A 12724-nucleotide genomic window follows, 5' to 3' on the forward strand; every position below is an offset into this window, starting at 1 on the left:
TATCTATCTATCTATCTATCTATCTATCTATCTATCTATCTATCTATCCATCCATCCATCCATCCATCCATCCATCCATCCATCCATCCATCCATCCATCCATCCATCCATCCATCCATCCATCCATCCATCCATCCATCCATCCATCCATCCATCCATCCATCCATCCATCCATCCATCCATCCATCCATCCATCCATCCATCCATCCATCCATCCATCCATCCATCCATCCATCCATCCATCCATCCATCCATCCATCCATCCATCCATCCATCCAAGGTTTTGATTGGATCAAAAGCTTTATTTGCCTCAACAATCTTAATTAATTAATTAATTTTATTTTGTTTAATCATTTATTTTGGCTAAAAAGAGTATGTCATTCAGTCGTATGTCTTTGTGCAACTGGTGTCACAAACTGCCTAATGCTTTGATGTGATGTAATGTACCTAGATTCAGTCATATTTCCTTTTATTGGTAAGACTCAAAAACAACCCCATTTAAATGAATCTGTTGACAGTTTTTGTCCATTAATTCAAACTGCCTCCCCTCAGTTAATTATAGTTTCCCTGACTGGCACTTTTGTAAGTTTATTTTAAAGTGTGTTTTCTCTGAAGTGCTTTTGTAATCTCCGTAGGCTCTCTTTGTTCATATCTAGAGGGTTTGAACGCAAATGGTTTGTTTGTAGCTCAGATTACGGGGGTGAGTTTCTGGCGCAGGATATATGTTAATTAATGCAGTGTGGGTTAATGTGCACTGCTTAAAATGTGCTAGTGCTTTAGGGGTCATTGTTTCCCTGTTAGGATGAGTCTAATAAAGGGTTGGTTAAGCGTTGGTTAGCTGTGTTAATGTATCACTGTCTCAGCCTCTTTGAGCCATTAGCTGGCAGTAATTGGCTGGGCTTAATTGCACAAGCCTGGTCCCCATGGCAATAGAGACAGCGGATGTCCGATCTCTCTATACTTGTTGCTCTGGTGATTCTCTCTCCTACACACACACACACACACACACACACTGAATGCTTCACTGGTCACTCACACATATTTCCTTCCTTCAGTCCATTTGTGTGTGAGGGAGAAACAGAGGGAGAGAGGCTGTTGAAAATAACATACTACTCTTACTATCTCTGCAGTATATATTATGTAGACTGTCTATAGTATGTGGATTAATGTATGCACATAAAACACCAGGAGAGACCTACTGTATATTCGACGGGATTGCAGTATATATTATGTAGACTGTCTATGTGGATTAATGTATGCACATAAAACACCAGGAGAGACCTACTGTATATTCGACGGGACATGCTTTAAATACAGAAGTCAAATACAGAGCATGCTGCATCCCATAATGCAATGCACTCGACATGCATTAAGATGAATGAACCTGAAGAAATATGGGGATTCTTACACTGCAAAAAACGTGTTCTTGACAAGTATTTTGTCTAGTTAAAATATATATAAACATGCTTTAAACAAGATGAATTTACTTGAGAAGCAACACTGCGTTGGATATTAAGGCTTGTTTGCAGAAAATATATCTTTATCAATATCATATTTGTGTTTTGTCTTAATGCACTGGAAAATTTATTCTCCTTATTTAAGTATAAACATGTTAAAGCAACTAAATAAAAGACAAAATACAATTATTTTCAATATACAGTGTTGGAAAGAAGAATTAATATATTATGCAGTGTTGCATCTGAAGTAAATAAATATTTTATTGATTGGATCAGTTGGACAAAAATATTAAGAAATTTTGTTAATTACTGTTTACTACATCCTATTCGACTCATTATATTTGATCAGACTGGTAAAAATGTATACATTTTTGCACAAAAAATAACTCCTTTTTTATTGCTGCATCTCACGTATCATTTTCTTTTTTACAAAGTAGGAGGCATTATAAAATGTATACTTTCCAGTATTTAGTATGTAGTTAGTATCCATTATGAACATTAATATCATATCAATATCAATGCTCTTGCCATGTTAGAGTTGTGGTGCTCATGTGGATGATGTGGGTTTGAGTCTAGTTATGTTCTCATCTAATTTCCTTTCTCTGCTCATTCACTTTCTCTTCCCTCCAAAATAATGCTTTTTATCTAGGTTTAACCAGTGGGTCTGTCTGATCCGGTGAGAAACAATGACCCCTGCCCTTTTATATGACATAGATCTCTTCCATATGCATATGCAAGAGCACTACTGTGACTTTTCTATAGCAAAGCTGATTTGAAAGCATGCCATATGCATAGCAGAGAGCAGCTGAGGGGAAATGTGTCTGATATTGATCAGTCTGTGTCTCGCTACACACACCTGCCGTCCCTTACCATCAATACACGCCGCTAATACACCATCAGGTGTAATGAGGATGAATGGGCTGCGTGTGTGTGATGTACAAACTCATTTCCCCTTGGGAGAGGACATTTGCCTGTTAAAGGGACAGTTCACCCAAAGTTACATTTCTGTCATCATTTTCTTACCTTCATGCCATTCCAGACTCTTTGCATGATTTTTCCTCCCTGGATTTTTCATACAATGACTACGGCTCCAGTGCTCCATAAAAGGCAAAAACACACCATAAATAAACCATAACAGTTGTCCAAGTCTTCTGAAGCCAAATGAAAGTATGTAGAAACTGGTGCTAACTACTGAAAAAGTTCCCTTGCTTAAATCTATTTTTAATTCAGCATATTTAAACTGGTGAGCCATGTTTGATATTTGGTGTCAAGAGGAAGATCAGCGAAAATTTTTACATTATTTAATTTAATTTAATTTAATTTAATTTAATTTAATTTAATTTCGTTTTGTTTTGTTTTGTTTAGTTTAGTTTTATTTGACAGTTGGCTTGACAGTTTTAGTTATTTTAAACTGCCCTTTCATTAAAAAGAGTAAAAACATAATTGCAAAAACATTCTGTATTCCATTTAAAAAAAAAAAACAAATAACAACATTCAGTTTTGGAATGATGTGAGGATGAATAAATTATGAGACACACACACACACACACACACACACACACACACACACACACACTATCTATCTATCAGACAAAAAAGAAATGATATCAGTAGGCTTATTGCCATGCAGCTACGATTTATTTAACAGCACTAATTGAGACAGGCATCATTAAATCAGACAGGATAAATTGCTTTAATTATGTTATTGTCGTGTCTAACATTGCTGACTACTAATTACTTTTCATCTGTTGTCACGGCAGCACGGCTCCGATAGCCTTGCTAATCTGCCGCACTTTTGCGTTATTTCTTTTTTTTCGGTGGTGAAGCCATCAGTGATTGACGCATGTGATCGCCGTATGTGACACTGAAGTGGATGAACAGTCCTGAAAGTGACATCCTTCACAAGAGACAGAGAATGCTTTCCGAGAAGAGAAGGTTTTGCCGTGTTTGTAACGCCTAAATCCTTTAATAGAATCTTTCTAGGAGAAACTCAGTGACTGATATTTGAAAACCACAGGCGCTGAAAGGTTCATGCTGCCTGCTTTGTTTTCTGAGTTATGTCTTTGAAATAATCAGTACTTATTACTTTTGGATGGAGAATCCAATAAAGAGCACATTGTTATTTTGTCATTCTGTCTGGAAGAAAGTTGTGTTTACTGAATTGATACAGTAAGTTGAAGGAACGTTTGACAGGTTAGCAGCATCAAAGCAAAGCAGTTTTTATTGAAGCACTAAGTAGAAGGTAACTAGATATTCCTGAGTACAGCAATATATTCTGCTTTGTTCTATCTGTGAACTAATCTGTACTTTCTTATGGACAGATATAGATTTGAATCGAAACATTTTACACATTTTCGGGCTTGCTTTCTGTGCTTTCAGCCATTCTCTGAGACCGCTGTGCCATTATTTCAATTAATTTTTTACATGCCGCTCTGTTATTGTAGTTTAAGACTGGAAACCCACTGCTTCTTTTTTAAAACCAATAATCAAAAGCAGCTGGAGGATGATGTGTGAAATTTAATTATTTATCTGATTCCAATATAACTAATCAGACTCAATTAAACTGTTAAGAAGTAGAATCGTGTTCTTTGAAGGGAAAGCTTTCTCAGAAGCTAACAGGAAAACAGAATTTAATATGAAAGTTTAGATAGCACTGTGACTTACCAGACATGTCTCTACTATTTTTATTCTGTTTTTGAGATGCATTTCTATTAAATGAGGAATTGTGAGCTCTGGGGTCAAAAGGTCATGTTCAATCCAGATGTGAGGTGGGACTGCATGCGTGCCAGCTTGCACAGTTTTAGATAGAATCACCCTTACATGGCACATAAAATCGAAACAAACTGTCATTTCGTTGCTTAAATAATGTAAACAACCTAGGAATGAGCAGTATTTCTTTATGGAGTTGTTTTAACACCATTTGCCTTCAATACAGCTTCTAACCATCTTAGAATTAGGGCTGCCACTAACGACTATTTTATTTCGATGAATCTATCGACTAATTTATCGATTAATCGATTAATCTAAATGATTAATTTCCCACCAAAAAAAATCAACAATTTTACTTAAGAATATTTTATTAAACTATATTTTATTAAACCAAATGAAATCCAAATTTCTATGAAATCCTTTTTTTAAAGCAAAAGTAAAGTGCAACATAGAGTGCAAGAAGCAAGTGTCCATCTCATAGCCCAAATCACTGAAATCAAAGTTCAGTATTATAGTGTATTTGTGAATTCACAATTACGCTTAATTATGATTTTTATATGGGTTGAATATATCATGCAGCCTTGGGAAACAGTCTAAATGTGTTTTATGGATTCTCGTCCGGTATTTTGCCAGTTAGTCGACGCAAGCAAAATTAAGTCGAGGATTTTTAAAAATCGAATAGTCTACTAAAATCGACGAATCGCGACAGCCCTACATAGAATAGATTACTACAACTTGAATAGTCTCCAGTAGAATGTTGCCAATAAAACATCTGCCAGTTTCTTTTGGAGGAGAGAATCAGTTTCTCATTCTTCTCTCTAAAAGTGGTTTGATAATATTAAAGTCAGGTGATTTGTCTGGCTAGGGCAGGTGTTGAAGTTGATCTTGGTGCTCCAGCTGTCCAGGCTTTATGATCATGACTCCATCTTTTTCACATTTTAGCATTGGCGTCTGTGATGAAAGTTTTAGTAGTGTGACAAGGTGTGACGTGACATGTGGCCAAGTATGGTGACCCATACTCGGAATTAGTGCTCTGCATTTATCCCATCCAAAGTGCACACACACAGCAGTGAACACACACACACCGTGAACACACACCCAGAGCAGTGGGCAGCCATTTTTTGCTGCGGTGCCCGGGGAGCAGTTGGGGGTTCGGTGCCTTGCTCAAGGGCACCTCAGTCGTGGTATTGAAGGTGGGAGAGAGTGCTGTACATTCACTCCCCCCACCTATAATCCCTGCCGGTACGAGACTCGAACCCGCAACCTTTGGGTTACGAGTCTGACTCTCTAACCATTAATTAGGCCACGACTTCCCCCAGTAGTTGAGGCTCTTTCATGGATGTTGGCTTTGTGAAGCTCTCAGTGGTGGGTTTTTGTGGAAACAGGCGCTTCAAGGTGAATATTGAAGTTTACTGTCAATTTGCAGCAGTAGTTCTGTTTTGTTTCAACACAATCCCTCTCAGTGTTCAACGATCCCGATCGTTCACTTTTAGTTTTCACCCACTTTTCTTCTTCGCTAATGAACTCTTGCCATGCTTTGTTTACACTGACATAAGACTGTTGTTCTTAAAACACTAAACGGTTGGGCAAAAATCAAAATTCACAGCTAATGTAGAAAGTGGGTATCTAAACAGTTGATGGTAGACATTGACATTCATAGCATTTTTTTTCAAACAATGGAAGTCAGTGACAACCATCAGCTCTGTGGTCACCAACATTCTTCTAGATATCTTTTTTTCTGTATTCCACAGTAGAAAGAAACTCATTCAGATTTAAAATTACTTGAATATGAGTAAATGAAGGCAGAATTAAAATTTTTGGGTGAACTTATCTCTTTATGGTAACATATAGTCGTACTCATTAATAGGCTTCCATGATTTGTCCTTTTGTGAAATCTGACATGCCACCCATTTCACCGAGTGCTTGTACTGACCACTGCTGAACACAGCTTTTACAACACTGAAAGACAAACTAGAGAATATAGACAATGAAAATATAATCACAACGTTTGTTTTTGCACTAAAACCTTGTGTTAACTCCTAGGGCTGGGACAATAAATCGATGCATCGCGAATCGAGAAATGATTCTGCATCGATTCTGAGATTTTTCGAAGGCATCGCGATTCTCTCTTGAATCGATTCTAAGCTTAGTTTTTAACAGCAGATGGCACTGCGTGCTTTAGAAATAGCCGTATTCTGCTTGCTTCCAGTTCCTTACACACACACCATTTGAACCTAAAATAATCATTCATAAAGTTTGAAAAAGTTGAAGTGAATTACAAGGATGTTCACAGTGGGCTGTGTTTACATTAATCTTGCATAATAAAAGCATAAAAGCCGATGTGCAAGTACATTTAAACACTTACGTTACTCAGCCAAATGCACAAGCGCTCTTCTTCGTGAGCATTTGAGTGTGCAGTTAAAAACTAGCCTAGAGCGCCATCTGCAGTTAAAAACTAAGCTCAGAATCGATTCGAGAGAGAATCACGATGCATTCCGAAAATCTCAGAATCGATCCACGAATCGCAATGCATCGATTTATTGTCCCAGCCCTATTAACTCCTGTAATAATGGGCGTTCACATTATTTTGTCCAACCCCTGTATGTTAACGATGCTTTTCAGTATTGAAGAAAATAAATGTATGTTTATAATTAACACATCAGCTCTGTCTGCCATCTTGGTTGCAGTTTTTCCACTGAGCTTGTGCATTCACCACAAAACCTTCATGCAAGGCTGTTTGGAAACAAAACAAGATCTCAGAAGGCAACATATTTCACTTCCTATCTTATAATGTCTGACCCTTCATTTCTTTTCACTGAAATCTATTTCTCTTTCTGATGTGTTTGTGGAGCACAGAAGTGCAGCGGTTTGTAAAAGCTGTGTAAACTCCGTAAAACACATCAGTCCCATTATCAAGAGACAACAGTGGACTGATGCTGCGCCGTCCCCCTCGTACCGTTCCGGGAAATTGAAGCAATAAATTCTTTCCTCCTCAGACTCTCTTTTTCCCTCTTTCTCCATCTCTGTTTCAGTCCCTGTGATCTCTCTGTTATTTGTAGAACAAATACGATTGTTGTATGTGGCTGAGAGCTTGTAGAGCTGTTGGCAGTACAGAAGCCCAGATCCCCTCCAGTCTGGTGCTGGAGTCCATCAGGATCAACTGAGATTTCAGCAGATGTAAGTCACAAGAGCTTAGTGAAGAGATCAGATCAGGTTTTTAAAATGATTTATTTAAACTCGAATACCAATAGAAATAATACTGTTTTATGCTTATGTCTTTTTAATATAATTGTGATTTTGGAGTGAAATATGGCCCAGAAATGTTCTCGACAGGTTACGTGAGATTCACCCTGTGAGAACTATCTCCTATTTTTGCTATTATCCTGGATTGTACTGCTTGTGGGACATAAAATTTAAACCACCCTTGGATGATTGAATGTAGGTCTGAGTCATATTATATTAGCATCTCCTCCTCTCTAAAGGGTTAGTATATTTTAATCTCTGGTTGTATAAAGGAATAATTAGGGAGATATAAGTCAAAATACTTTTTGATGACCCAGACTGCACTGTGGGAAGTGATTTTCTTATTCTGTATTTTTCTTAAAAATATAAATATCTTTAAAATGTTCCGTTTACTTGAGAAACAAAACAGTAATATTAATTTAGTTGGATTTTTTTTAAAACCCGTTCAAAATAGTTTTCTATGAAAACAAAACTTTATATTGTACCCAGTTTGGCTTCTAAATCTTGTTTTGAGGATGTTTAGATTTTTTTTTTTACTGGACGACAAGCCAAAAATATTGATTAATATGACTTTAGTAATGATTCTAGGCATTTCATGATCATTTTTTTAACTGAAGATATTTTTAATCACTTCTGATGCTCTTTTATAAAATATTCAACGTTTTGGATCAGTTTTAATTGGGCTCATAGACATTGAATGAGATTTTTTTTGTGGGGTGTTTTACAAGTCTATTCAGAGCTCAAATATTGCCAATGACAATTAATTTGTAGGTAGATGAAAAGCACATTGGCAGGTTTTCTGCTTTCTAATTTCAGTCATTTATTTTTAACTAATGAGTTTATGATGCTTAGCAGCAGTCTGGTCTTGTTCAGGTACAGTATGACAGTTCTAGACTGCAGAGATAATGAACACAGATGGAATTGATGCCATTCACACAGACTGCGGTGTGCTCTGTGACACGAAAGAGGGGCTGATGTAGGGTATGCAGGTTCGAATCTGGCCTGCGTCATGTCCTCATGTAATTTCCTTGTTTCTCCCTACTTAATGACATAAAACAGATTGAGATACAGTATTCAAATCCAATGTGTTTTTGTGCCAGTGCCGAAACACTTTGCAGCCATCAGTATAGTATATTACATTTTGTTTATTTGCAGAGGCCATACAATGACAAACTCAAAAGTTAACAAGATGATTTATTCATTGACAGTCACCCTGATGAGTAGATTGCACCGAGTCTAATGCATTTACTTATTTTCTTTAACAGTATATAAACATACACAAAAAAGCTATTGAGTAATTTTGTTTTTGACTGTTTTATTAGATGAACACTATAGGCATAAGGATAAAGTGTTATTTTTAATGTGTGATTCTGACTGTGAAATTCATTTCTGGCTTAATGATCATGTGTTCAGTCATGTAGAGAGGAAAATGCAACATCTACGGTCATGTTCTTGAAATATCTCTATTTTGTGAAAGAAAAGAAACTTAAAATGTAGCTGTGTTTTTATAGCAAAGCATATCCACTTATTGAGAGCAGCAGCAGCCTGCTTGGTTTCTTTTAATAACAATATGCTTCATATTGTTATTTTTAGTTCCATACATTATTTTATTACACAAAGTAACTTAAGTTAACAAAGAAGAATTACAATGTTTATTTAAAGCTAGCCTGTTTAGTCACTTGTTCGCCAGGTCTATGTATTCTTAAATATATTAGCTTAAAAATTAAAGGTTTTCAGATAGAAGTTTTAAATCCATTCTACAGCATTCTGCACAATTTCCCCACAATCAGCATAAAAATGTGGAAAAAAGACAGCAGATTTATCAGTGTAGGAAAAAGTGTATTACGTAGTTGTATTTTTTTATTTTTCATTTTTACTTACTGCAGTGGAAATCTGTCAAAAACATGTCTATGTCCAAAATCAAACACCATATTTTAAAAAAATAATGAAAAAATGACACATAGTTCTAGTGATTTTTTTTTTTTGCATTGCATTTGCATTTTTATAAAACAATTATGCATATTTTCAACCCAAAGTTTCATTGTAAATTCTCTGTAAAAACTAACTAAATGAATGCATGAATGAATGAATAAATAAAAAGTTATTACTAATTTTAAAATGTTTACTTAATGCTGATTTTTTTTTTTTTTGGTTTAGGGGTGTGGTTTGACAATAACATGTTTCTGTGATCTGTGGTAATGAGTTATACAGTTACAGGAACTATCTAAGGTTTGAGGATAAATGATCAGCAGTTGCTGAGGCCAGATCAGCTGACAGCACACTTTGGCTTTAAAAGAGGGAATCGTTGAAGGAGATACTGTAAAAGGTCTGCCAAGGGACTTGAGTTATGTGTCATGCTAAGAATAGCTGTTAGTTCTTTACCCAGAAGCAGTGAAGAAGTGATTTTTCATGAAATGTTATTATTGATCAATGGTAGTATTGACCCTCTTGTCGAAACACTTTTAGCTTCACATGTGTTCACATGCTGAAGCAAGACCACCTGCACTTCCCTTGTTCTGTTCTATTCTGTAAATGCAAGACTCACTCATCTAGACATAAACAGGACCCACCAGCTTTAAATGATGCACACTTTTGTTTACTCATTCCCAGCACCCCCTGCTCTAAAGCTGTCTGTGAATGAGACGTACGTGGTGGACCCAGGCCAAGAGGTCACACTGTCGTGTGAGGTAACGGCAGGCTTCCCCACACCTACGGTCAGCTGGTCGCGGTACCCTGGATCCCTCCCTCAGCGGTCCATGATCCGAGGCGGGTCCCTCACTCTCCGGTCCGTCACTCCCGCTGATGCCGGCGTCTACAACTGCACAGCCGTCAACAATGTGGGAAACCCTGCGAGAAGAACCGTCAACTTCATTGTGAGAAGTAAGTGTACACACTTTTACACATGTACTGACATTTGAATTTGAATGTAAGGAAGTAGAATTCAGATGCATTGGAAATTCATCCCACTTTAAAGGGCACCTATTATGCAAAATTCACTTTCACATGTTGCTTGGACATAAATGTGTGTTGGCAGTGTGTGTACACAACCACCCTATAATGAAAAAAATCCACCCGCTCCTTTTTTTTTAATCTCCATATATCAATAGCAGCGTCTCAGAGCAAGCCGATCACAGAATCTGTAAAGTGTGACATCACAATTTACCAGCCCCACCCACGAGTGTCGATTGACACTGCCGTAATCTAGTCGAGACACCGCCCTGAGTGAGCCGCACACAATCCGCCCTATTTATCTTCACGCTAGAGCATTTAAAAGCAGCATTCAAGTAAGAAATGTCTTCTTATTAAGGCTATAGACGTAATTCAGTCCAGAGCAGTAATTGATTCTCTGATTTGATTTTATTCTTTCTTCATATTAATAGCATAGACAGCAGTATAGGTACTGTATATTATGCTGATGTCACTTAATACACAGATCTAATATAATAATGCGATTTCTTTCCCAGATGTTTACCTTCACAAACATAACCGACTGTGTTTTTGTAACTTATGCGTGTTTTTAACATAAACTCGTGTGTGAAAGAGAACTTAGTACTCACATGCCGTGTGCAGCCACTTTCTATATGTGTGCTACGGATGTTTGCACTCAGAAAACCGTCTATCAGAAGTTTAAATTAATATGGCTTTAAAACGCATGATTTCAGCACGATAGACATGATAATCAAATCCAAACAGATTTTTTTTTAGCAGTTACGAGCTGTAAAGGCACTTCTCTATTCTGGAAAAGAGGGCGAGGAGCAGCAGCTCATTTGCATTTAAAGAGACATGCTGCATTTAGCAGAGACATGCACGAAAACAGCATGTTTCTGCTTCCACTCAAAATATGCATTTTCAAAATTATATAACAAATGATCTGTGGGGTATTATGAGCTAAAACTTCACAGACACAATCTGGGGACACCTGAGACTTATATTACATATTGTAAAAAGGGGCATAATAGGTGCACTTTAACTAGAATAGCAAAGTTTGTCAGGACAAGCTGTGAAGGATGGATGGATGGACAGATGAACAGAAGGATAGATAGATAGATGGATAGACATAAAGGTGGGTGGGTGGGTGTATGGACGGACAGACAGACAGAGCGATAGATAGATGGATAGACAGAGATAGATAGAAAGACAGACAGATGGACTGATAGATGGATAGACATACAAATAGACATGAAGGTTTATGGATGGATGAACAGACAGACAGTGAGAGATAGATGGATAGACAGACAGACAGACGGATTAATAGATGGGTAGACATACGAATAGACATGAAGACGGATGGATGAACAGATGGATGGATGGATAGATAGATAGATAGATAGATAGATAGAAGATAGCTAGCTAGATAGATAGATAGATAGATAGATAGATAGATAGATAGATAGATGGGATAGATGGGTTGAATGGGGTGGAAATAGTACATAGAAAGGAAGTCTGAGTGAGTCTAATGGGCTTCAGTGTGTTTAGATTTGAATTTTGACAGTTGGAGTTTGTCGGAATGTTCAGGTGAGCAGAGACTTTTCAATGTAAGTCTATGGGATTTTTATGATTTTTAATATTAATTTTTAAGAAAACCATAAGTCTGATCAGTTAGAAAAGATATAGCACACCCGGCCAGATCAGTCTGAAGAGCTGGGCTGAATTTGGAGTCTGTAGAGTTAAAGCTCTAGGAGGAGATAGAGTTGATAATTTAGGATCAGAAGAATAACAATAATAACTAGATAAAAAAGTTCGTCAAGACAAACTTTAAGTTGGCTTGAGAAAGCCGGACCAGAAAGTTTGAAAAAATAGATAGACATGAAGGTGGATGGATGGATAGACAAGATGGATGGATGGATGGATGGATGGATGGACGGATAGCTAGCTAGATAGATAGATAGATAGATAGATAGCTAGCTAGATAGATAGATAGATAGATAGATAGATAGATAGATAGATGGGTGGATGGAGTTGCTAGCATGATTAGCAAGTAACTAGCATGTCGCTAAGATGATTAACATGTGACTAGCATGTTGTTAGCATGATTAACAATTGACTAGCATGTCGTTAGCATGATTAGCAAGTTACTAGCATGTCGCTAGCATGTTTCTAGCATGATTAGCAAGTGACAAGCATGTTGCTAGCATGATTAAAAAGTGACTAGGATGTTGCTAGCATTATTAGCAAGTGACTACTATGTCGTTAGCATGATTAGCAAGTTACTAGCATGTTGTTTGTACGTTTCTAGCATGTCGCTAGGATAGATAGATAGATAGATAGATAGATAGATAGATAGATAGATAGATAGAAATAGTCAGATAGATAGA

The 12724-nt window shown here is 37.0% G+C and overlaps 1 protein-coding gene across 1 annotated transcript in view; it reads left to right on the plus strand.

Annotated features, from left to right (window-relative positions):
• The window catches only part of LOC107679144 (MAM domain-containing glycosylphosphatidylinositol anchor protein 1-like), a 181564-nt gene that overhangs the window by 60813 nt on the left and 108027 nt on the right, over nucleotides 1-12724 (plus strand). The window contains exon 6 of the mRNA XM_016474603.1: nucleotides 10020-10289. Within this exon, the coding sequence (XP_016330089.1) occupies nucleotides 10020-10289 (270 nt within the window). The remainder of the gene's footprint in view (nucleotides 1-10019; nucleotides 10290-12724) is intronic.

This window comes from Sinocyclocheilus anshuiensis, unplaced genomic scaffold, assembly GCF_001515605.1.
Source record: "Sinocyclocheilus anshuiensis isolate Anshui unplaced genomic scaffold, SAMN03320099.WGS_v1.1 scaffold300, whole genome shotgun sequence".
Classification (NCBI taxonomy): Eukaryota; Metazoa; Chordata; class Actinopteri; order Cypriniformes; family Cyprinidae; genus Sinocyclocheilus; species Sinocyclocheilus anshuiensis.